A 27,336-nucleotide genomic window follows, 5' to 3' on the forward strand; every position below is an offset into this window, starting at 1 on the left:
CCAGATTATGGAGAATCCATTCCGCTAGAGCCGAAGGAGATGAGAGGACGATGCCCCTGCAACAGTGGCGATATAATACCCCTTGGCAACGAGGGAAGGGGATGGCTAGAGGGCAACCTTGCCTTGAAGGTAATAAGGAAAAAAGATAAAGAACAGAGCGTCGACATCTGAAGACTCATCAGGAGGACAAGAACGCAGAGAAAGAAGGGGAGAGACCCTCCCTGATAGAAAAGTCTATCCGGATCAGAAAAGGAGTCCACTGTAAGATGCCCAGGACCATTAAGGTTCCACGGATTTAACGGTACGCGGTAGGGAAGAACTACAGGTTGGGGCCTGCAAGAAAGACCATATTTCCAGCTTGAGACAATAAGCCGGAAAAATACTAGTACCGCAAGCGAGAAAAAAACCTGACATGGTCAGTGCGGGTCTCCCGGGATCACTGGGGCCCTACCCGCTTCCGAAAAGGATTCAGACGTAGTGGAAGAGGGGTTATGGAAATTGGTACCATGGAAGAATAGATCATGCACTGCAATGGTCTTGGATCGCGAGGCCAAACCATGAACTGGAGTACATTGGCGTTCAGTTTGGATGCCATCCGAACTACCTCTGGAGTACTCCAGTGAAGGCAGGTCCGATGGAAGATTTCCGAGTGAAGTTCCCACTCACTTGAGGAAAAGCCCGGATGGCTGAATATGTCTGCCGCCCCCAGTGTTCTACTCCAGGGAATGTACTGTTGAGATCACCGAAGATAGAACTCGGCCCATGAGAGAGTGCGAGGTACCTTAGCCATGGCGCTTGACTGAGGGTACTTGCTAGATGGCTAACTTGGGGCACAGCCGAGGTATTATCCAACTGAAGACCCGGCAGATGGCAGAGGGGCTGCTGAAGGAATAGCCGTACCGTTCGGATCTACAGAGAGATGATGGGGAGAAGAAAACTGGCAATGGTATCTCCCAATAGCCCTTGGGCCAGGAGAAGGCTCTGGAAGAGAAAGGAGCTCAGAGACTACCCTTTGAGAGCCTGATTGACTTGCAGAAAACGAGCGCAGCGAAGGAAACTGCTTCCGTAGATGTCCTTTCCCTCAGAACCCTCCCAGCGAATTGAAAGAACCGAGGGAATGAGAGATCGAGTGCGCAAGCTCCCTGTAGAAGGGCCACGACCTAGACCCGAGAGAGAATAACCATCCTTCTTGGGCAGGATCATCCTCAAAGAGGATCTGCTGGGCTGAGAATGAGGAAAAAAAACTTGTCTAAGTTTAGCTGCTAGCCCAATAGAGAGGTAATTGCAAGTGATATGGATGACTCAGCGTAGTCCTAGGAGAGCGGCTACAAAGTCGACCAAATAGGGCTGGACGACCATGCTTCTAAGGTGCAAGAAGAACATGACAACCGCCATGACCCTTGCGACCACTCTGGTGTGGTAGCCAGGCAGAAGGGCCAGTTCGTGAAAATACTGTTCGTGAATGGAAAGGCGAAGAGATTATAGTAGAGAGGAGAAATAGGTATGTGAGGGTAAGAATCCCGAATGACGATGGATGCCAGAAAACAACCACGTTTCTCTGTTGAAGAAGTGGATGAGCGGAGGAACTCCATCCGAAAAAAGAAAGGGCCCTGTCAAAGGTTGTTAGAAGTTTGGGGTCCAGGAATGGAGATACTTTTCATTCCCTCCATTTTGGAACCAAGATCCCTTAGATCTAGACTGTCCTGGCCAATGCTTCCACTGCTGGTTGAGCCTGAAGAAGAGATACGATCCCTTGCTAGTCTCCCGCTCAGAAGATTTGATTGGCCAGCTATACTGTGGAACGAAGTAGATAAGGTCTGGGACCCGGAGACTTTCATTCTCTCCCTTTGGTCAAGCAACCCATGTGGCGGCTAAGGAAGGGTAGAGCGCTGAACCCGACACCACAAGACGGAACGAACTAGATTTGCTATCCGACCGTCTGTGGAATCTTAATTGATGATACACCGGCCAGGATACTGGTAGGAATACTGCAAGAAATTCTGCCCGGCGAGTCTGCCAAGTGACAGAATGCGGGACTGTAACCAGCAGGACTCTGCCATCGTCGTGCAGAGAAGAAAATAAGGAAAAACCTCGATCCACCATCTTCTTAACAGGGAAGTGGAGAGGAATCGTCCACTTTCTTGCATCTGATACAAAGGGGGGAAAAACCTCCCTGTTGGGACGCCACAAATGTGGACGCCACATCCCCAGAATTGAGGTTTCCGAGTGGACAGGCAGGTTGTGGCGATAGAGCTGGATGCAGAAGAAGATACATGGAGGCGACACTCCGTGTGCTCGTCTGTTGAAGGTGTGGGGGGAAATCGGAGCCAGGGACCCGTCGCCCATAAAATTCCGACCAGGTATGGTATCCTACTTAGAGGTCTTCCAGTGCATCACCGTCAAATGTTGATGGAGATTTTCTAGAACCTGTACGTTTTTCTAGAATACTTGCGGCCCCTGCTAGCCGACGGCTCCCATTGTAGGAGAGGGAGCATGTGAGTGCTCCAGAGCTCAGTTAGGGTGACCAGCTTAGGATAGATGATGTGCCCTTAAGACCAGTAAATACTGGTCAGGCGCCTTTAAGGCTAGGGGTTACTGGCCATGAGCCTTTAAGACCAGGGAATACTGGTCTTGTGCCTTTTGTAAGATGACATACTGTTCATGTGCCTTTAAAAGCAGGGCATGCTGAAATCCAGGAGATAATGGTCATGTGCCCTTAAAACCAGGGTATGCTGGTCATTTGCGTTTAAGACCAGGGCGTACTGGTCCTGAGCCTTTAAGTCCAGGGCATAATGGTCACGTGCCTTAAAGACCAGGGCATACTGGTCGTGTGCCTTTAAAAGCCAGGGCATACTGGACATGAGCCTTTAAGACCAGGGCATACTGGTCATGTGCCTTGAAAACCAGGACGTACTAGTCATGTGCCTTTAAGACCAGGGCATACTGGTCATGTGCCTTGAAAACCAGGACGTACTAGTCATGTGCCTTTAAGACCAGGGCATACTGGTTATTGCGTTTAAGACCAGGGGATACTGGTCACGTGCCTTTAAGACCAGGGCATACTGGTCATGGCCTTGAAAAACCAGGACGTACTAGTCATGTGCCTTTAAGACCAGGGCCTACTGGTTATAGCGTTTAAGACCAGGGGATACTGGTTACGTGCCTTTAAGACCAGGGCATACTGGTCATGTGCCTTTAAGACCAGGAAATACTGGTCACGTGCCTTTAAGACAAGGGCATACTGGTCATGTGCCTTTAAGACCAGGGTATACTGGACACGTGTCTTTAAGACCAGGGGATACTGGTCACGAGTCTATAAGACCAGGGCATGCTGGTCACGTGCCTTTAAGACCAGGAATACTGGTCATGAAAGGAATGTTGGAACAAGTGCCTTAAAGACCAGCAAAGCTGGTAATGTGCCTTTAAGAACAAGTATGCTGGTCATGCTCCTTTAAGACCAGGGATGCTGGTCATGTGCCTTTAAGACGAGGGCATACTTGCCATGTGCCTTTAAGACCAGTGCCTACTGGCCCTGTGCCTTTAAGACCAGGGCATACTGGCCTGATTAAGTACTAAGGAAAAGGAGACCGGCTTCTGGCAGAGCAGAGAATGCTGGGGATGTGACCCTTTTAAAACTAGGGGACCCTTAAGACCAGGGAATGCTGGTCCTGGGTTTAATAAAAAGGCATGGAAAGCTGGGGATGCACCTATGGGCCCAGCGACTACCAGGCAGAGAATTAAATACCAGGGAATGAGTCACCAGGGAATGAGTCACCAGGGAATGAGTCATGAGAGCTTCATTGCTGGGAACTCACAGCTCTCTGTTTGCAAGCCTGCACACTGTACTATACATTCTGTAGTGTGCAGGAGCACCAGAGATTGCAGCCTTAAAGGTACCGTCACACTAGACGATATCGCTAGCGATCTGTGACGTTGCAGCGTCCTCGCTAGCGATATCGTCCAGTGTGACAGGCAGCAGCGATCAGGCCCCTGCTGTGCTGTCGCTGGTCGGGGAAGAAAGTCCAGAACTTTATTTCGTCGCTGGACTCCCCGCAGACATCGCTGAATCGGCGTGTGTGACACCGATCCAGCGATGTCTTCACTGGTAACCAGGGTAAACATCGGGTAACTAAGCGCAGGGCCACGCTTAGTAACCCGATGTTTACCCTGGTTACCATCCTAAAAGTGAAAAAAACAAACACTACATACTTACCTACAGCCGTCTGTCCTCCAGCGCTGTGCTCTGCACTCCTCCTGTACTGGCTGTGAGCGTCGGTCAGCCGGAAAGCAGAGCGGTGACGTCACCGCTCTGCTTTCCGGCCGCTGTGCTCACACAGACAGTACAGGAGGAGTGCAGAGCACAGCGCTGGAGGACAGACGGCTGTAGGTAAGTATGTAGTGTTTGTTTTTTTCACTTTTAGGATGGTAACCAGGGTAAACATCGGGTTACTAAGCGCGGCCCTGCGCTTAGTTACCCGATGTTTACCCTGGTTACCGGCATCGTTGGTCGCTGGAGAGCGGTCTGTGTGACAGCTCTCCAGCGACGCTGCAGCGATCCGGATCGTTGTCGGTATCGCTGCAGCGTCGCGAAGTGTGACGGTACCTTTAGTATATAAAAAACAGGGAAAGCTAGTCCCTTAATGCTGCCGGGATGCGTGCCGGGGGGGGGGGGGGAGGGGGATATTGGGGCGATTCACCTTACTCAGGTTCTGAGTCCCCCGTCTGGAATAGCGCTGACTTCAGCGCTGAAAAACCGCCGGCCGCAGCCCCCTCCAGAAGAAATAGTGACCGCAATGGAGGAGAAAGAAGATGGAGCCGCTAGAAGGAAGCAAGCGGTGGGCGGGGCTTCCCGGGATGCGGCCTAAACAGGGCCGAAGCCGGGGACTAAATTTATGGCTTCGGCCGGCGCGCACCCGCAGACTGAGGAGAAAAGTGCCGCGAAGCTCTGTGGGGACCCAGTCGCTATGGAGCCCTCCTCTGACCGCCGGAAAACCCAAATCTCACGGAGCACTTACCCCAATATGGAGGGGGTGGCAGATGCTGCAGGTTGGAGCTGTGCCCGGGTAGATAAGACGGTGCAGGGTTGGGGAGCCTCCATCCACCATCCCTGCAGAAGAGGGGTGGAGAGGAACCGTCTGCCTCCTTCCATCATCCGCTTTTTCAGTGGTGATGCAGTGGGGGCTGCTCGGACGCCACGCTGGAAGGTGCCTCTGTACAGCCGAGGGTAAAACCTGGTGGACAGGGCTGAATGTCCGGCAATAGGCCTGGCTGCAGAAGAGGATACTGAAGGTGAAACTCCAGTGCTCGTCTGATAAGGGAGGGGGGAGATCGGTGCCCATGAAGGGGCCCGTCGCCCCTAAAATCAGCTCAGGCAGTGGCTTCCCACGTCGCAGGAGAGGATACGGAGAGGTAAAACTCCCGTGCTCGCCTGTTGATGGTTCGAGGAGATCGGAACATGAAAGAATCCGTCGCCCCATTCGACCGTAGTAAAAAGTAAAAAACGGTAAAAAAGAGTTCTTTGGGTCTGAATAGCAGACCCGTCCGTGTGCCTCCTACGGACACTAAGCAAGAACTGGTTAGTTGGGAGCCAGCAGGAGGGTGTATACTGCAGGGGAGGAGCTAACTTTTTCTTTGTATTACTTAGTGTCAGCCTCCTGGTGGCAGCAGCATACACCCATGGTCTGTGTCCCCCAATGAGGCGAAGGAGAAACAGGGGTCGGTAAAACCGACCTCGATCATGCTCTTTGGGGTCTCAGCTACCCCCGGCAGCCGAGACCCCAAAGATTTTCGCGGGGCCGGCCGGCGGGCGCACTGCGCATGCGCCCGCCATTTTTAAGATGGCGGCGCCCACCGGGAGCCACGAGGAGCATCGGGGGAGCTAGGTGAGTATTGGGGGGCCACCTGGGACCCCTTTTCTCTGTCCTCCGATGTGCGATCACATCGGAGGACAGAGAAATTAAAAAGAGATCGTTTTTTTTTTTTTTTTTTTGCGATCGCCGGTAAACGGTTAATTACCGGCGATCGCAAATGCGGGGTGGGTTAAAAAAAACCCGAATCATGTTCTCTGGGGTCTCGACTACCCCCGGCAGCCGAGACCCCGGAGAAAATCGGCCTCTGGGGGGGCGCTATTCACTTTTTCCACAGCGCCGTTAATTAACGGCGCTGTGGTTTAAGTACCCTTAGCGGCCGCCGTTAAAAGGCGTATCGGCGGTCGCTAAGGGGTTAATCCAGACAGTCACACCACACAAAAACATTAATAAATAACATTTCCCGCATGTCTGCTTTAAATCAGCACCATTTTTTAAATGTTTTATTTTGTTTACATTTTAGGTTTAATAACGTAATATGCAAATTGCCTCTTCAGAGAAAAAGAGGACTTAAACTCTATAGTGCCACCTGTTGGAAGTAGCGATCCTAAAAGTCACAATCAACCCTTTAACAAGCCGTGCAATATGACTTAGGCTGCTTTCACACATCAGGTTTTTTCTTTTCAGGCACAATCTGGCAGTTTCAGGCACAATCCGGATCCGTTTTTTTATTACGCCGGATCCGGTTTTTTCCCATAGAGTTGTATTAGCGCCGGATTGTGCCTGAAGGACATGCGTTTCATCCGTTTTGTGCCGGATCCGTCCCTTCAGGCTTTTTTGCCAGACACAAAAAACGTCTCCTGCAACGTTTTTCGTGTCCGGCGAAAAAGCCTGAAGGGACGTTTCCGGCAATAAATGCTGGTATGTCACTCCCCATAAGGAGAAACGTTACCTAATAAAGTAGCAGTAATTTTACATTTTTTCAAGGAAATGTACATGACTTTTTATTAGGAACCTGTTCAGTTTAGAAGTGACTTTGGAGGTCCTATATACTGGAACTCCAACTAGTGATACCATTTTAAAAAACATTACTTTCAGGCAGTTTATTAACCCTTCAGGTGCTTTTCAGGAATTACTGCAAAGTGGAATAACAGGAATAAAAAAGCGGATTTTTACCACCTAAATGTTGCTGATTTCTGAACAGGCCACTATAGCCGTCAGACTTTAAGATTATTTGGCCATGAACAGCCATGGCAAACATCAGGCCCACATGATCAAAATCTCGGGGTGCCACTGGGGTTGAAGAGGGAGCCCTTCACACTCTGTTAACCATTTAGATGCTGTAGTCACTATTGACAGCTGCATCATTCTAAGGGGTTAAACAGATATGGTCAGCAAGATGTCACGATAGTGTACAGCCGACAGTTGCTGGATTGTCACCGTATGGGGATGCTATTATATCGCAGGTCAGTAAAAAAAAGTATTGGTGGTCATTAAGGGGTTAACAGAAAGCCATCACCAGGTTTTTACTATCTTAAACAAGACCAGCATAATGTAGGGACAGGTAGCGAGATTCCAGTGAATACTTGGCTGCTTGCTGCATTTTGTTTTAACCTGCTGCAAATATTACTAGTTCTCTGAATGCAGAGGCCTGCATAATCCCACCCACACCATTGATTAGAAGCTCTCTGAGTACACTGTGCATAGGCAGGAAGCTGCCAATCAGTTTTGGTGGCGGGGTAACAGAGCTCATGAATATGGAGGACTACCTGGCAGTAGGTTTACTATTACAACAGTAATAGAAAAAGTTACTCTTAACAAACGTAGAATGACAATAAGCAGCCGAGTAAGTGACATATCGCTAGACTCAAGAGTCTGTCTCTACATTACGTTGCTCTTACATTAGGTGACAAAAAGCTGGTGACAGATTCCCTTTAAGCAATGCTCCCAGAGATGATAATGAAAGGGTTAATACCGGAACAATTATAAACAAATCATATACATTAGGCTACACTTATTAAAAAACTACCAAAACTATGCATGTATCAAACCTGCCATGACACAATGAAAGCCTCTGTCAACCTCCCATTAGAATGCATGGACAAACTGATTAGATAAGTATATTTTATGGGCTGAAAGTGTCACTCATCAGTGAAAAAAAAGCACCAATTGATATTCCTCCGGGATCAAAAATACCTTTTTCTTGAAGAGCTTCTCTTCTTTTCCATGTTTTAACTGAAAAAGAAAAGACTACTATTAGAGATGCAAGACACTTAGACTTTTTTTCTACGAGTATAGCATACTTTACAGTACAGTATCACTGCTTACTGGCCTTCTCTACTCCAGTGTTCCCCTGTGATCACTTCCTATCCTGCACAGTTCAATGACAGAGAAATTCTGTCAAGATCTACATCAATATCCACGTTGTAACTATCTATACTCAGGGCAGGATGTGGACTCCTATACAGTTCTATTTCATACCTCTGTGACTACACTGAAATGTCAGAAGTCAGATTCAGCAGTAGAATGGGAACACTAGAGAAGCAGGCATCAGGGCTGTGACTTTTATAAAAAATAAATGTATGTTTATTGTGCAGCAAAGCAGTTTTGTATATTATTTGTAGCAATTTTCACATTTAAATCTTGATCAATGACCTATCGAAAAGAAAAACTGTGAAATGAAAAGAAACAAAGGCAGATATCTAAGATACAATCAGTAAAATAATTAAATTAGTGCCTCTAAATAGAAAACATTTTCAGGATGACTTCAGTTTATTGCCTTTTTAATGTTTAAAAAAAAAGACAAAACAAAACACGTAAAAGAATTAGATTAAGGCCAGGCATAACAGGTTTGTATAACGTAAAATAGCAGTCACTGGGTAATAGTAATGGTCAGATTCATAGCACGAAATAAGTGTACCTCTGATTTCTACTCTTGTATCCAAATAACCATTAGCAAAAGATTGTTTGTTTGTTTTTTTGTTTAACCTGTTTGACCCAGTTTATACTAACCCGTTTCTTAATGGCAGGATCCATATTCTTTTCAAGTGGTCTTTTCCGCTTAAAAACGACATCTTCCGGTTTACGTTTTACAATGCCTTCCAGAATTTTCTTTTTTGGTGGCTCCTCCGGGTTCTGCCTGGGGGTCTCTTCCCATTCTTTCTTTTTCACCAGTTCTGTTAGTTCTTTATTATCTCTGTTCATCTTTTGCTCCTTTAGCAGAGACCCAGGCAGGTTGGAGGCGTATTTGAATCCTGGACCTCTTTTTTGCTTGTAGGCCAAAAAAGTGAGAAAACACAAACGACTTTATATCTTATGCTTAAAAATGTGACTCCACTTTTGAGCTATACTGATCTACTGTAATAAAGTGAGAAGAACCGACCAGGCAGCTAGTGAAACTTCAAATCTTTGCCAGTTTTCCTTTCTTTCTGGCTATAGACAAGTTTTACTTACAGCCAATTCACATCCTAAATATTTTCAGTCAAATGTATTGTCATTTAAAGGGTTTGTCCAATTGTAAGGACAATTTTTTAAATTTTTTATAATGAAGCTAAACTGTGACTTTATCACAACTTCTGCATAGAGTTAGCTATGTTCAGAATGCTGAGCCCTGAATAACTCCATCCCCATCACTGAACAGCAGCTTTCTGTTTATGCGGACAGTACAGAAAGCTGTCAATCAGTGATGGGGAGGGGGTCACACAGAGCAGTTCACAAGGAGGCACGAAACACCTAGTTCTGTACTTACAATCTCCTGCTGATAAAACTCTAATTTTATTGAAACAGCACCACACAGCTTAATGAATAACACATTGTTGAAATCAGTCTCAGCCCCTACATCATGCTGCTCTAAGGCTGGTTTCACATTTGTGTTGGGCAGAGCTGCGGAGGGCTTCAAAGCTCCTCCGTGAAGCCCCGCCCATTGCCACACCTCTTCCATTCAGCTCCGCTTATGTCTGCATGCGTCCTGCGTACCTATCTTTAACATTGGGTATGCAGGCCATACGGATGCATCCGCATGCGTCGTTTTGACGCTGCACCGACCACAACAAAATGCAACATGTTGCGTTCGACGCAGCGTCAAAACGACCCATGCGGACACATCCGCATACATCCACATGGCCTGCATACCCAATGTTAAAGATAGGTATGCAGGATGCATGCAGACGTAGGCGGAGCTGAAGTAAGAGGCGCAGCAGTGGGCGGGGCTTAACGGAGGAAGTACGCAGCCCTCCGCAGCTCTGCCCAACGTAAATGTGAAACCAGCCTGAGATTACATAAAAGTCTGCTGACAGATTCACTTTAATTTACTCTGAGGCCAACAATAATAGACAATACAACACAAACTATAGAAGGCAAACTGCAAAATATTCAATGAAACCCAACTGCAAAAATAATTTTTAGTCCCAAATACATGAACTTAAAAGGAACCAGTTACCTGAAAAAAATGTTATTAACCTGAGTATGGGGTTAGTCTGCAGGTTAATAACATTGTGAACCTGCACAGTGCCAGAACTTAAACCCTCATTGCCGAGAGGAATTTCACTTTATTCCCCCAACAGCGTTCCAGTTTAAGTCACGGGGCGGCGGTGGTTCAGTCACTGCTCAGTGTAAAGAGAGCGGCGGCTGTAACTGTGCACCCAGCACTGACTGACAGCAGCATTAGAGCGCGCTGTCAGTCAGTGCCAAAAGCGCAGTTACAGCTCTCTATACACTGAGCAGTGATTGAACCAGAGCCGCCTCTGTGACTGAAACCGGAACACTGCCAGGGTGAATGAAGTTTATTTCCTTCTGGCAGTGGGGGTCTAAAAGCCAGCGATGGACAGGTTCATAATGCTTATAACCTGCAGATTAACATCATATTTGCAGGTTAATAGAGTTTTTCTCCAGGTGAGATGGTCCTTTAATATGTAAAAATAAAAAACGTTAAAAAGGTTTACTATATACAATTTACTATACAATTAGTCAGCGCAGCGGTCAAGAGTGACATTTATAAGATTATGATCAATTGTACTTAAACTCGGCAGCAGTCAGTTAAAGCAGACACATACAACACTACATCTGGTAAATCTTTAAGAGAACGTATAAAGAAAAAAAGTATATGTAACCTAGGGAAAATAATAAACTGTGTAACATGTAATCCCTTAAAACATTAATTTTATTATATATATACTAAAAATACCAGTTCCCGGTGAAACACAAAAATAAATATGAAAAAACAGGATCCAATTGTGCACCTATCCTATCAGATAGCCCTACACTTAGCTGCTATCCCTACCTACCAGTGGAGGTTGGCACCCTAACAGATCGATTTGGCGCCCCCACTCAACGGCGGCTGACCCCAACTCGCCCTGTTAAATATCTAGCGAGCTACAAGTGGGAAAACAATGAGCTAGTCAAAGAGATGAAGGAGGGTCTGGAAAAATAGGCTACGGTGCACAAGAAAGTACAAAAAAACAATAATGAATAACCCCAAAAATATAACAACCTGCAACAGAACTTCTTATGTGTGCTGCATGCAAGCAATAATCCTGTCACATAAGAGCTAAACTCATAGTGTGCTGGCTAAAAAACCGTTGAATAAACAAATACAGCCAGCACTGCAAGAGGTTACAGACTAAAGCACAGTAGCATTAATAGCAGGGGTAGGTAAAATAACCTCAGAATAGCCTGGTTCAATACATGTCAGCAGACTGTTAATGACAGACACTCTTAGAACAGCCTGAGGCAGCATGTGCCAATAGTGCCAGGGTAAATGATAGGTGGTGTGACATAACATCCATATATAGCAGATGTAAAGGACAGTATTATTGTCACAAAACACAATAGAGAAAAGTCTTTTCCTTCCCTAGGCTCCAGACTGAAGACAGATTGTTATATTTTTGGGGTTATTCATTATTGGTTTTTTGTACTTTTTTGTGCACCTTAGCCTATTTTTCCAGACCTTCCTTCATCTCTTTGACTAGCTCATTGTTTTCCCACCTGTAGCTCGCTAGATATTTAACAGGGCGAGTTGGGGTCAGCCGCCGTTGAGTGGGGGCGCCAAATCGATCTGTTAGGGTGCCAACCTCCACTGGTAGGTAGGGATAGCAGCTAAGTGTAGGGCTATCTGATAGGATAGGTGCACAATTGGATCCTGTTTTTTCATATTTATTTTTGTGTTTCACCGGGAACTGGTATTTTTAGTATATATAATAAAATTAATGTTTTAAGGGATTACATGTTACACAAATCTTTAAGAGAACCTGTCACAAGGCCAAAGGTGGCCAGCTTTTGCTCTTATTTTATCCCTGCTGCTCCCACGAGTATTCAAGTTTTATTTGATTAATCCCCCAGGTGGTTCCTGAGATATGGGTCTTTTTCTATAGTGGCGTGGCTCATAGCATTCTGTGCGGTGTCTTTAGTGTGCTCTGCCGTCACCCCATAAACAACACCCCTTTAATAAATACCATAAAAATCAACACTAAATAAAAAGGCCCATAACTTGAACAGTATGTTGGATTTAAAAAAAGAAAAAAATGCCATAATCACAAGAGCAGCAGGAATAAAATAAGAGCAAAACTTTTTTTTTCAGTTACCCGCTAAGATATTACTTTATAATCACTGAATCCAATCTCTGGATTGCCCATCAATCCTGAGAATAAAGGAGCCACAACACTATTGTAGAAATCCATCCTTTACTGCTTCTCCCTGCACAACAACTGCCACGCTGCGAAACACAGAGCGTCCAAACCCACAGCTCCTTGTGGAACAGCACTGAGTAGTGCCCAATCTCAGCTCCCATTAACTTCACTAAGTTTTCAGCCACCAATGACAAGAGTTTTAGGCTGCCGTCACACGTATTTGGTCAGTATTTTACATCAGTATTTGTAAGCCAAAACCAGGAGTGGGTGAAAAATACAGAAGTGATGCATATGTTTCTATTATACTTTTCCTCTAATTGTTCCACTCCTGGTTTTGGCTTACAAATACTGATGTAAAATACTGACCAAATACTAATAGTGTGACTGCAGCCTTAAAAAAAAAAGCACAGACTGGAGGGAGTTTCCCTTCTCCCCATTTTCCCACTAACCAAATATTAATTATCTATTCTATGGATAGGGCCACCAATATCTAATTAATCCATAAGCCCCTTTAATAAAAATGCAGCATTGAATCTGGTAGTTGTCCTAAGTATTTCAAACAGCATAAAAAAACACTAAAGCATCAAATTAAGTGAGTAAGGCTAAAATCCTGTTTAAATAATTATGTTTTAAAGGGCCACTGTCACCCCCCTCCAGCCGTTATAAACTAAAAGAGCCAACTTGTGCAGCAGTAATGCTGCATTCTAACAAGGTGGCTCTTAGTTTTAGGTTCAAGTATACCCCAAATAAAGCGTTTTTATACTTAGCCACAATTCCTGTCTCTAGCCAGGGAGGCGGGTTCTCACTCCCCAGCTCTAACCGCTCCTCCGCCGTCACTCCAATCTTCCTGCGCTTTCGGCGCCGCCCCCCTCAGCGCTGTGTACCTTTCAAAACCGGCGCCTGCGCAGTGTACTGCTGTGCAGCGCAGACGCAGTAAGCTCTGGCCGTCTGACGTCCCAGCCAGGCTTGCAGACTGCGCGGGCATTGCCGCTAGCCACCTTTGGAATCCCCGCCCCGCACTGTGTTATGCATTATGCACAGTGCGGGGCAGGGATTCCAAAGGTGGCTGGCCGCAATGCCAGCGCAGGCGCAGTCTGCAAGCCTGGCTGGGACGTCAGACGGCCAGAGCTTACTGCGTCTACGCAGCACAGCAGTACACTGCGCAGGCGCCGGTTTTGAAACGTACACAGCTAAGGGGGCGGCGCCGAAAGCGCAGGAAGATTGGAGTGACGGCAGAGGAGCGGTTAGAGCTGGGGAGTGAGGACCTGCCTCCCTGGCTAGACAGGAATTGTGGCTAAGTATAAAAACGCTTTATTTAACGTATACTTGAACCTAAAACTAAAAGAGCCACCTTGTTAGAATGTAGCATTACTGCTGCACAAGGTGGCTCTTTTAGTTTATAACGGCTGGAGGGGGGTGACAGTGGCCCTTTAAGTTTTTTTCCCCCATTGATAATCCAACTATAACCTCATTTAAAACTGATTGTTATTACTTAGAATATGGTTTTGTTTAGTTTTTAATTTTTCTTTATCTTAAAAATATACATTAAACTAGTTGGCCCATGCAAAATTTTCGCACATTGGCTGCCGGGGGAGCAAGGAAATTTCAGGAAAATCAAGCTGGTCAAATGTAATTAATGAAATGATGAACACAGAGATGTATGTATGTATGTACAGTCATGGCCAAAAGTATTGACACCCCTGCAATTCTGTCAGATAATACTCATTTTCTTCCTGAAAATGATTGCAATCACAAATTATTTGGTATTATTATCTTCATTTAATTTGTCTTAAATGAAAAAACACAAAAGAGAATGAAGCAAAAAATTTATCATTTCACACAAAACTCCAAAAATGGGCCAGACAAAAGCATTGGCACCCTCAGCCTAATACTTGGTTCCACAACCTTTAGCCAAAATAACTGCAACCAACCGCTTCCAGTAACCATCAATGAGTTTCTTACAATGCTCTGCTGGAATTTTAGACCATTCTTCTTTGGCAAATTGCTCCAGGTCCCTGATATTTGAAGGGTGCCTTCTCCAAACTGCCATTTTTAGATTTCTCCACAGGTGTTCTATGGGATTCAGGTCTGGACTTATTGCTGGCCACCTTAGAAGTCTCTAGTGCTTTCTCTCAAACCATTTTCTAGTGCTTTTTGAAGAGTTTTTTGGGTCATTGTCATGCTGGAAGACCCATGACCTCTGAGGAAGACCCAGCTTTCTCACACTGGGCCCTACATTATGCTGCAAAATTTGTTGGTAGTCTTCAGACTTCATAACGCCATGCACACGGTCAAGCAGTCCAGTGCCAGAGGCAGCAAAGCAACCCCAAAACATCAGGGAACCTCCACCATGTTTGACTGTAGGGACCGTGTTCTTGTCTTTGAATGCCTCTTTTTTTCTTCTGTAAACTCTATGTTGATGCCTTTGCCCAAAAAGCTCTACTTTTGTCTCATCTGACCAGAGAACATTCTTCCAAAACGTTTTAGGCTTTTTCACGTAAGTTTTGGCAAACTCCAGCCTGGCTTTTTTATGTTTCGGGGTAAGAAGTGGACCTTCCTGGGTCTCCTACCATACAGTCCCTTTTCATTCAGATGCCGACGGATAGTACGGGTTGACGCTGTTGTACCCTCGGACTGCAGGGCAGCTTGAACTTGTTTGCATGTTAGTCGAGGTTCTTTATCCAACATCCGCACAATCTTGCGTTGAAATCTCTTGTCAATTTTTCTTTTCCGTCCACATCTAGGGAGGTTAGCTACAGTGCCATGGGCTTTAAACTTCTTGATGACACTGCGCGCAGTAGACACAGGAACATTCAGGTCATTGGAGATGGACTTGTAGCCTTGAGATTGCTCATGCTTCCTCACAATTTGGTTTCTCAAGTCCTCAGACAGTTCTTTGGTCTTCTTTCTTTTCTCCATGCTCAATGTGGTACACACAAGGACACAGGACAGAGGTTGAGTCAACTTTAATCCATGTCAACTGGCTGCAAGTATGATTTAGTTATTGCCAACACCTGTTAGGTGCCACAGGTAAGTTACAGGTGCTGTTAATTACATAAATTAGAGAAGCATCACATGATTTTTCGAACAGTGCCCATACTTTTGTCCACCCCCTTTTTTATGTTTGCTGTGGAATTATATCCAATTTGGCTTTAGGACAATTCTTTTTGTGTTTTTTCATTTAAGACAAATTAAATGAAGATAATACCAAATAATTTGTGTTTGCAATCATTATCAGGAAGAAAATGAGTATTTTATCTGACAGAATTGCAGGGTTGTCAATACTTTTGGCCATGACTGTGTGTGTGTATGTATGTGTGTGTATATATATATATATATATATATATATATACACACACACACACACACACACTGTATCTATGTTTTCACGAATATTTGGGCCCATGGATCAATTATATGTCCATTTTGCAAGCCGGTGAGAGAATCTCGCTGTACGGTTGCCATACGGATGTCACACAGATGCTTACATACAAGAAAATCGCACTGCACACGGATGACATACGGATCACTGTTCAGGGACCATTTCTGCGATTCTCGTCCGTGTAAAACGGACCGATTTTTTACAACCCCTGGCAAAAATTATGGAATCACCGACCTTGGAGGATGTTCATTCAGTTGCTTAATTGTGTAGAAAAAAAAGCAGATCACAGACATGGCACCAAACTAAAGTCATTTCTAGTGATGAGCGAATATACTCGTTACTCTAGATTTCCCGAGCATGCTCGGGTGTCCTCCGAGTATTTTTTAGTGCTTGGACATTTAGTATTTATTGCCGCAGCTAAATGATTTACATCTGTAAGCCGGCATAAGTACAAGTGGGGATTCCCTAGCAACCAGGCAACCCCCACATGTACTTATGCTGGCTAACAGATGTAAATCATTCAGCTGCGGCAATAAAAACTAAATTTCTGAGCGCTAAAAATTACTCGGAGGACACCCGAGCGTGCTTGGGAAATCTCGAGTAACGAGTATATTCGCTCATCACTAGTCATTTCAAATGGCAACTTTCTGGCTTTACGAAACACTAAAAGAAATCAAGAACAAAAAATGTGGTAGTTAGTAATGGTTACTTTGTTTAACCAAGCATAGGGAAAAAAAATTATGGAATCACCCTGTAAATTTTCATACCCAAAAATAACACTTGCATCAAATTAGATCTGCTCATTAGTCTGCATCTAAAAAGGAGTGATCACACCTTGGAGAGCTGTTGCACCAAAAGGACTGACATGAATCATGGCTCCAACACGAGAGATGTCAATTTAAACAAAGGAGAGGATTGTCAAACTCTTAAAAGAGGGTAAGTCCTCACGCAATGATGCTAAAGATGTTGGTTGTTCACAGTCAGCTGTGTCTAAATGTCTATATTCTGGAACAAATACAAACAACATGGGAAGGTTGTTAAAGGCAAACATACTGGTAGACCTAGGAAGACATCAAAGCGTCAAGACCGGAAACTTAAAGCAATATGTCTCCAAATCAGGAAATGCACAACAAAACAAATGAGGAACGAATGGGTGGAAACTGGAGTCAATGTCTGTGACCGAACTGTAAGAAACCGCCTAAAGGAAATGGGATTTACATGCAGAAAAGCTAAATGAAAGCCATCATTAACACCTAAACAGAAAAAAACAAGGTTACAATGGGCTAAGGAAAAGCAATCGTGGACTGCGGATGACTGGATGAAAGTCACATTCAGTGATGAATCGTGAATCTGCATTGGGCAAGGTGATGAAGCTGGAACTTTTGTTTGGTGCCGTTCCAATGACATTTATAAAGATGACTGCCTGAAGAGAACATGCAAATTTCCACAGTCATTGATGATATGGGGCTGCATGTCAGGTAAAGGCACTGGGGAGATGGCTGTCATTTCATCTTCAATAAATGCACAAGTTTATGTTGGTATTTTGGACACTTTTCTTATCCCATCAATTGAAAGAATGTTTGGGGATGATGAAATTAATTTTTCATGATGATAAGGCATCCTGCCATAGAGCAAAAACTGTGAAAACATTCCTTGAAAAAAGACACATAAGGTCAATGTCATGACCTGCAAATAGTCCGGATCTTGAAAATCTTTGGTGGAAGTTGAAGAAAATGGTCCATAACAAGACTCCAACCTGCAAAGCTGATCTGGCAACAGCAATCAGAGAAAGTTGAAGCCAGATTGATGAATTGTATTGTTTGACACTCATTAAGTCCATGCCTCAGAGACTGCAAGCTGTTTTAAAAGCCAGAGGTGGTGCAATAAAATACTAGTGATGTTTTGGAGTGTTATTTGTTTGTTTTTCATGATTCCATTAATTTTTCCTTAGAATTGAGTGATTACATAATTCTTTCCCTATGCTTGGTTGAAAAAAAGTAACTATTACTGACTACCACATTTTTTTGTTCTTGATTTCTTTTAGTGTTTCTTAAAGCAAGAAAGTTGCCATTTGAAATGACTTTAGTTTTGTGCCATGTCTGTGATCTGCTTTTTTTTATACAAAATTAAACATCTGAATTAACATCCTCCAAGGCCGGTGATTCCATAATTTTTGCCAGGGGTTGCATATGTTGTGTGCGACTCCAGCCTAAAGGAGATCCCCCAATATTAAACATAATGGTATTTTATTTACTGAACAGAAGGGGTCTGATTGTTAGGACCTTGCAAAAGAACAGAGGCAGCAGCACTTTTTCCCCTCCACAACAGCACTGCCATCTATCTGCAGTGTAGGGAAGTGCAACACAGCCCTATGTATGTGAATGGAGCAGCTCCCTGTACAGCAGTGCCACTGACACTAAAAATGATGAAGGAGAATTGACCCCATAACTGAGCGTATTTACACCATTGTATAATAATTGGGAATATCCCTTTAAAATAAAGAAAGTATTAGCTGCAGATTATTTTACCTTTTTTCCCTAGTTGAAATTTTTTTTTCAATTTTTGCAAGGTTGTTTCCACCAATCTCTCCCATAGGGAAACAATGTACAGTCTAAGTTAGGTCAACGCAGCAGTGTTTTACTTGGAATCATAGGTGACCCCAGGTCACCAATAGGCTGCAACCTTAGAAGGAATATAAACTTTTCAATGACTGTCCCATAATACGGAAAATCTGATGGTTCAGAACCTGTCCGTTCTCTTTTATGCTACATTCATTTATATCTTCAGTTTTAAAGCTGAAGTCTTAAACAGTAAAATGATTTACTTTTAGGCTATATTCACACTTTGCGGATTTTGCTGCGGATCCGCAGCGGATTTGACCGCTGCGGATCCGCAGCAGTTTCCCATGAGTTTACATTTCAATGTAAACCTATGGGAAACAAAAAACGCTGTGCACATGCTGCAGAAAAATCCGCGCGGAAACGCTGCGGATTACATTCCGCAGCATGTCACTTCTTTTCTGCGGATTTTCAGCTGCTCCAATAGAAAACTGCAGTTGAAAATCCGCAGAAGAAAACGCAGTAAAAACCGCGATAAATCCGCAGTAAAAACCGCGATGGGTTTTCACTGCGGATTTTGCAATTCCGCTGCGGAAAAATCCGCAGTGGAATCTGCAAAGTGTGCACATAGCCTAATTCTACATCCACATATGTAGCAAATATTTTATATGTACCTGCCTGAAATCGGCTGGGCAAGGAGTTCGGCAAGTTGGAAAGCCCCCCAGGCAAATGTTAGGATTTGTTTCAGCTTTGTGGTATTGTGCTTTGGGGTAGTGTGGTGCCACCTGCAGGTCATTTTTACCTACTGCAGTTTTATGAAAATGAATGTTTAAAATGTATTTTGTGATAACATCGTGGATGTGTGGTTTGATTGGCTATTTTCTTGCTGGGGGGGGGCAAGTTTACCTTTCAAATGGTGTATCATTTGTGTGTGTGGGTGCAGTATGAACGAAGATACAAAGTAATCACCGAAAAAGACTGTATTGAAATAATATAGAAGCTTTATGGCAACAGGGTGACACGGAGTAAAATCATGGTAACACCAAGATATAGGGATTTTTGTGTACTCACCGTAAAATCCTTTTCTCCGAGCCATTCATTGGGGGACACAGACCGTGGGTGTATGCTGCTGCCAATAGGAGGCTGACACTAAGTGATACAAAAAAAAAAGTTAGCTCCTCCCCTGCAGTATACACCTTCCTGCTGGCTCTCAGCTAACCAGTTCGGTGCAAAAGCAGTAGGAGCTCAATAACAATATATGAGCGTATAGCATGTCATATTCTAAAAAACAAGCAAAAGCTAATAACAGGGTGGGAGCTGTGTCCCCCAATGAATGGCTCGGAGAAAAGGATTTTACGGTGAGTACACAAAAATCCCTATTTCTCCTTCGCCTCATTGGGGGACACAGACCGTGGGACGTCCCAAAGCAGTCCCTGGGTGGGGACAACAATAGATCAGGCCCTGTGTAACCGCTACTTACAAGTGCGCCACCGCGGCCTGCAGAGTCCGCCTGCCCAGACTCACATCTGTGGAAGTGTGGGAATTATAGTGCTTCAAGAATGCATGCGGACAGGATGAATCCGCAAGCTTGCAGGCGTGCCTTGCTGACGCCTGGTGCCTAGGACCCTTGATAGACAGGGAGATAGGCTGACATCTAGCACGGAAGGACTCCTGGATGGTGAAAAGAATTCACCATGTTATCATGGTCGATGAAACGGCTAAACCCTTCCTGAAAATGTCAGGAAGCCTTCCTCTACCGTCAGGAAGCCCAAATAAAACGTCCAACCTTCAGAAGGACGCCGTCCTCAAGACGTACCTACTCAGAGCACTCACTTCGTCCAGAATATGGGGGATCTTATTCCATTTTGTGGACTGGAGCCAAAAGAGATGAGGGAAGAACTAAGCCCTCATAACAGTGGTAATACAGTACCACCTTGGTAACAAGGGATGGAGATGGCCTGAGGACAACCTTGCCTCGAAGGTAATAAGGGAAAAAAGTCTGAAAGAGCAGAGAAGCTAGCTCCGAAGACTCGTCAGAGTGAGAATATCACAGAGGAGAACGGGACGACTTTCCCTGATAGTAAAGTCTGCCCGGATGAAAAAGGAGCCTACTGTAAGGCTCCTAGGAATAATAAGGTCCCAATGATCTAACGGTATGCGATAGGGAAGAACTACGTGTGAAAACTCCCTGTGAGAAAGTCCCTACTTGCAGTTGTGCTGCGATAAGGCGAGAAGATACTAGCTCCGCAAACAAAAAACGGACGTGGTCAGTGCAGATCTCTGAGGATCACTGGGGCCCCTTTCTGCTTCCGAAAGGCTTTCGGAAGCAGTGGAAGGGGAGTTATGGAAACTGGTACCACGGCAGAACCAGAGCATGGAGAGCGATGGCTCTTGGATCTCGAGGCCGAACCACGAACTCGAGTACATTGGCCTTCAGTCTGGATGTCATCCCACCTACAACTGGAGAGCTCCAGTAAGGACAGATCTGATGGAAGACTTCGGGGTGAAGTTCCCACTGACTTGAGGCGGAACCCTGACGGCTGAATTTGTTTGCCGTTCAGAGTTCTACTTCTGGGATATATACTGCAGAGATCACCGAATAATAGACTTCGGCCCATCAGAGAAAGTGAGGTACCTCGGTCATGGCGCCTGACCGTGGGTACCTGCTAGATGACTGACGTAAGGCACCGCCGTGGCATTATCCAATTGAATTCGGATAGGGTGACCCGCCAGAAGGCAGTGGACCTGCTGTAAGACTACCGTTCGGATCTCCAGAACAATGATGGGGAGAAGAAGACTGGCATTGGTAGTTACTAATAACCATTGAACCGGGAGAAAGGCCCTGGATGAAGAAGGAGCTCAGAGACTATTGTCTGAAAGTCTGTTTGACTTGCTGAAAACGAGCGGAGCGAAGGAAACCGCTTCCATTGTCGTCACCATTTTTCCTCAGAACTCTCTTAGCAAATCGAATGAAATGAGGGGGTGAGTAATCAAGTCCTCAGAACTCTCCTTGCGCAAGCTCCCTGTTGAAGGGCCATGACCTTGTCTCGAGGAAGAATTACCATCCTTCTAGAAGTGTGCAGGATCATCCTCAAAAAGGATATCTGCTGGGCTGGAAATGAGGAGAACTTGTCTAAGTGTAGCTGCCAGCCCAGGAGAGAAGGTATCGCAAGAGATATAGACGACTCAGCGTAGTCCTGGAAGGGCGGCTAGACAGACCAAACAGGGCAGGACGAGCACGCCTCTAGGGTGCAAGAGAAACATGACATCCGCCATGACCCGAGCGAACACTCTGGGTGCGGAAGCAAGGCCGAAGGACAAGGTTGTGACTTGAAAATGCTGCTGACGAATGGAAAGGCGAAGGAATTTTTGCAGAGGGCAGGCAACCCGAATGTCGATGGATGCCGGAAACTGCACCTTTTTCTGTTGAAGTAATGGCTGAGAGGAGGAACTCCATCCAAAGAAGGAGGACCATGTCAAAGGTTGTTAGAAGTTTGAGGTCCAGGGTCGATCTTACTTTTCGTTCCCCTGTTTGGAACCAAGATCCTTTAGATCTAGACTGTGCTGGACAATCCTTATACAATCCTTTGTCAGTCTCCCGCTCAAAGGATTTGATTGGCCAGTTGTTGCTGGTGTGAATCAAGGTAGTTAAGGTCTCCAGCCAGGAGACCATTGCTCTAGCAATCCATGCGGCCGCTAGTAAGGATAGAGCGCTGGACCCGAAGCCGCAAGACGGAACGAACCAGATTTGCTATCTGACAGTCCGTGGTATTTTTAATTGATGACCGATCAGGTAGGGATACTGGTAGGTATACCACAGGAGATTCTACCCGGTTAATCTGCCCCATGGCAGAATGTGCGGCTGCATCCAGCAGGTCATAGTCTCTTGCCATCTCCTCTTTTCACGGTGCAGAGATAAAAATTAGGAACCCTCGATCCATCAACCTCTTAACAGGGAAGTGGAGAGGAATTGTCCGCCTTCTTGCATCATCCACTAAATAGTGGTGATGCAGAGGGGGGAGCTCGTACGCCAAAAAGGGTGCCTCTATATGTCCACAGAGTACAGGTCTCCAGGTGGACAGGACAGGTTCTCTGGCGTTAGGCCTGGATGCAGAAGAGGAAACATGGAGACGACACTCCGTGTGCTCGTCTGTTGATGGTGTGGGGAGATCGGTGCCTTTTAAAGGACCCCTCGCCCTTAAAAAACAGGCCAGGCATGGCATCCCACGTAGAGGCTTCTGTCCAGTGAATCGTTATCCGAATTGAATGGCAAATGCTCTCGAGGGAGTTTAGCCCCTTAGCGACCGCCGATACGCCTTTTAACGGCGGCCGCTAAGGGTACTTAAACCACAGCGCCGTTAATTAACGGCGCTGTGGAAAAAGTAAATAGCGCCCCCCAGAGTCGGATTTTCTCCGGGGGGTAATTAACCGTTTACCGGCGATCGCAAAAAAACAAAAGAAACGCGATCTGTTTTTAATTTCTCTGTCCTCCGATGTGATCGCACATCGGAGGACAGAGAAAGGGGGTCCCATATAGCCCCCCAATACTCACCTGTCTCCCCTGGTGCTCCTCGTGTCTCCCGATGGGCGCCGCCATCTTCAAAATGGCGGGCGCATGCGCAGTGCGCCCGCCGGCCGGCCCCGCGAGAATCTTTGGGGTCTTGGCTGCCGGGGGTAGCCGAGACAACAAAGAGCATGATCGGGGTCGGTTTTACAGACCCCTGTTTTGCGATCGCTGGTAATTAACTGTTTACCGGCGACCGCAAAAAAAAAAAAAAAGTAAAGTAATTCTCTGTCCTCTGATGTGATCGCACATCAGAGGACAGAGAAATAGGGGGATTCGGGGACCCTATCATACTCACCTGTGTCCCTGGATCCTCCTGCTGCTCCTCCTGGCCGCCGGCAAAAGAAAATGGCGGGCGCATGCGCAGTGCGCCCGCCATCTGTCTCCATCTGCTGGCCGGCAGGAGAACAGCAGTTGGGGCTAAAATTAGGGGTATGGTTAGGGGTAGGGCTAGGGTTAGGGGTAGGGTTAGGGTTGGGGCTAAATTTAGGGTTAGGCTTCTTTCACACTTACGTCGGTACGTGGCTGTCGCAATTAGTCGGCCCGACATACCGACGCACGTTGTGAAAATTGTGCACAACGTGGGCAGCGGCTGTAGTTTTTCAACGCATCCGCTGCCCAATCTATGTCCTGGGGAGGAGGGGGCGGAGTTACGGCCACGCATGTGCGGTCAGAAATGGCGGATGCGACGTACAAAAAAAAGTTTCATTGAACTTTTTTTGTGCCGAAGGTCCGCCAAAACACAACTGATCCAGTGCACGACGGGCGCGACGTGTGGCCATCCGTCACGATCCGTCGGCAATACAAGTCTATGGGCAAAAAACGCATCCTGCGGGCACATTTGCAGGATCCGTTTCTTGTCCAAAACGACGGATTGCGACGGATGCCAAACGACGCAAGTGTGAAAGTAGCCTTGGGGCTAGGGTTAGGGTTGGGGCTAAAGTTAGGGCTAGGGTTGGGGCTAAAGTTAGGGTTAGAGTTGGGATTAGGGTTAGGGTTTGGATTAGGGTTGGTATTAGGGTTAGGGTTGGCATTAGGGTTACGCTTGGGATTAGGGTTAGGTTTGGGATTACGGTTAAGGTTAGGGTTGTGATTAGGGGTGTATTGGGATTAGGGTTAGGTTTGAGGTTAGGGTTGAGATTAGGATTAGGGGTGTGTTGGATTTAGGGTTTTGATTAGGGTTATGGTTAGGGTTGACATTAGGGTTGTTTTGGGGTAAGGGTTGTGATTATCGTTAGGGTTAGTGATTAGGATTATGGATCAGGTTGGGATTAGGGTTAGGGGTGTGTTGGGGTTAGGGTTGGAGCTAGAATTGGGGGGTTTCCACTGTTTAGGTACATCAGGGGGTCTCCAAACACGACAGTCAATTTTGCGCTCAAAAAGTCAAATGGTGCTCCCTCCTTTCTGAGCTCTGCCGTGCGCCCAAACAGTGGGTTACCCCCACATATGGCGCATCAGCGTACTCAGGATAAATTGGACAACAACTATTGCAGTCCAATTTCTCCTGTTACCCTTGTGAAAATAAAAACTTGGGGGCTACAATATCTTTTTTGTGGAAAAAAAAATATTTTTTATTTTCACGACTCTGCATTCTAAACTTCTGTGAAGCACTTGGGCATTCAGAGTTCTCACCACACATCTAGATAAGTTCCTTGGGGGGTCTAGTTTCCAAAATGGGGTCACTTGTGGAGGGTTTCTACTGGTTAGGTACATCAGGGGCTGTGCTAACGCAACATAATGCCCGCAGACCATTCTATCAAAGTCTGCATTCCAAAACGGCGCTCCTTCCTTCCGAGCTCTGCCGTGCGCCCAAACAGTGGTTTACCCCCACATATGGGATACCAGCATACTCCGGACAAATTGGACAACAACTTTTGGGTCCAATTTCTCTTGTTACGCTTGTGAAAATAAAAACTTGGGGGCTACAATATCTTTTTTGTGAAAAAAAAAAAAAAATTTTATTTTCACGACTCTGCATTATAAACTTCTGTGAAGCACTTGGGCATTCAAAGTTCTCACCACACATCTAGATAAGTTCCATGGGGGGTCTAGTTTCCAAAATGGGGTCACTTGTGGGGGATTTCTACTGTTTAGGCACATCAGGGGCTCTCCAAACGCGACATGGCGTCCAATCTCAATTCCAGCCAATTCTACATTGAAAAAGTAAAACGGCGCTCCTTCACTTCCAAGCTCTGCGGTGCGCCCAAACAGTGGTTTACCCTCACATATGGGGTATCGACGTATTCAGGAGAAATCGCACAACAACTTTTGTTGTCTAATTTCTCCTGTTACCCTTGTGAAAATAAGAATTTGTGGGCGAAAAGATCATTTTTGTGTAAACAAAAGCGATTTTTTATTTTCACGGCTCTACGTTATAAACTTCTGTGAAGCACTTGGGGGTTCAAAGTGCTCACCACACATCTAAATAAGTTCCTTAAGGGGTCTAGTTTACAAAATGGTGTCACTTGTGGGGAGTTTCCACTGTTTAGGCACATCAGGGGCTCTCTAAACGTGACATGGCGTCCGATCTCAATTCCAGCCAATTCTGCATTGAAAAAGTCAAACGGCGCTCCTTCACTTCTAAGTTCTGCAATGCGCCCAAAAAATGGTTTATCCCCACATATGGGGTATTGGCGTATTCAGGAGAAATTGCATAACAAAATTTATGGTTACATTTCGGTTTTTACACTTGTGAAAATAAAAAAAATGGTTCTGAATTAAGATGTTTGCAAAAAAAAGTTAAATGTTCATTTTTTCCTTCCACATTGTTTCAGTTCCTGTGAAACACGTAAAGGGTTAATAAACTTCTTGAATGTGGTTTTGAGCACCTTGAGGGGTGCAGTTTTTAGAATGGTGTCACACTTTGGTATTTTCTATCATATAGACCCCTCAAAATGACTTCAAATGTGATGTGGTCCCTAAAAAAAAGGTTTTGTAAAAATGAGAAATTGCTGGTCAACTTTTAACCCTTATAACTCCCTAACAAAAAAAAAATTTGTTTCCAAAATTGTGCTGATGTAAAGTATACATGTGGAAAATGTTATTTATTAACTATTTTTGTGACATATCTCTCTGATTTAAGGGCATAAAAATACAAAGTTTGAAAATTGCAAAATTTTAAAATTTTTTGCCATATTTCCGTTTTTTTCATAAATAATCGCAAGTAATATCGAAGAAATGTTACCACTAACATGAAGTACAATATGTCATGAAAAAACAATCTCAGAATCAGCATGATCCGTTGAAGCGTTCCAGAGTTATAACCTCATAAAGTAACAGTGGTCAGAATTGCAAAAATTGGCTTGGTCATTAAGTACCAAATTGGCTCTGTCACTAAGGGGTTAGTCTCTGAAGCCCTGGCAAGCTCAGGCAATATCCAATCCATATTCAGAGCCTTGTTGTCATCAAATCATTGGTGAGGGAGCAGGAAACGAAAAACTTCCGTTTTCTAGATGCCTGTATGTTTCTAGACGCCTGCACGTTTCTAGAATACTTGCGGCCCCTGCTAGCCGACGGCTCCCATGTAGGATAGGGACCATGTATATTGGTCCTGCGAGCACACCAAACAGAGGGTACACAGAGAACCATGGATTGGTCAATGAAAAAGTCCACTGAGGAGAACTAGAGGATAAAGCTGGGGTCGGCGGTGGAGGGCTCCTCGGACTGATCAAGCGCCTTTAAGACCAGGGAATACTGGTCATGCACCTTTAAGACCACGAAATACTGGTCATACGCCTTTAAGAACAGAGAATACTGGTCATGCGCCTTTAAGACCAGGGAATACTGGTCATGCGCCTTTAAGATCGGGGAATACTGGCCATGCGCCTTTAAGACCAGAGAATACTGGTCATGCTCCTTTAAGACCAGAGAATACTGGTCGTGCACCTTTAAGACCAGAGAATACTGGTCATGCACCTTTAAGACCAGAGAATACTGGTCATGCACCTTTAAGATCAGAGAATACTGGTCATGCGCCTTTAAGACCAGAGAATACTGGTCGTGCACCTTTAAGACCAGAGAATACTGGTCGTGCACCTTTAAGACCAGAGAATACTGGTCATGCACCTTTAAGACCAGAGAATACTGGTCATGCACCTTTAAGATCAGAGAATACTGGTCATGCACCTTTAAGACCAGAGAATACTGGTCGTGCACCTTTAAGACCAGAGAATACTGGTTGTGCACCTTTAAGACCAGAGAATACTGGTCGTGCACCTTTAAGACCAGGGAATACTGGTCGTGCACCTTTAAGACCAGAAAATACTGGTCATGCACCTTTAAGACCAGGGAATACTGGTCATGTGCTTTTAAGACCAGGAAATACTAGTCATGTGCCTTTAAGACCAGGTACTTCCTTACCCGGGTACTGATGTAGAGTCGATGTGCCCCTTTAATGCAAAAA

General features: G+C 45.3%; 1 protein-coding gene across 1 annotated transcript in view; it reads right to left on the bottom strand.

The window, feature by feature from the left end:
- KDM2B (lysine demethylase 2B) overlaps window positions 1–27,336 on the bottom strand; it is a 327,868-nt gene that overhangs the window by 38,843 nt on the left and 261,689 nt on the right. The window contains exons 16-17 of the mRNA XM_069755447.1: window positions 8,820–9,077; window positions 8,004–8,042 (exon numbers count right to left, since the gene is read on the bottom strand). Coding sequence (XP_069611548.1) covers window positions 8,004–8,042; window positions 8,820–9,077 — 297 coding nt within the window. The remainder of the gene's footprint in view (window positions 1–8,003; window positions 8,043–8,819; window positions 9,078–27,336) is intronic.

This window comes from Ranitomeya imitator, chromosome 1 (assembly GCF_032444005.1).
Source record: "Ranitomeya imitator isolate aRanImi1 chromosome 1, aRanImi1.pri, whole genome shotgun sequence".
In the NCBI taxonomy this organism is placed as follows: Eukaryota; Metazoa; Chordata; class Amphibia; order Anura; family Dendrobatidae; genus Ranitomeya; species Ranitomeya imitator.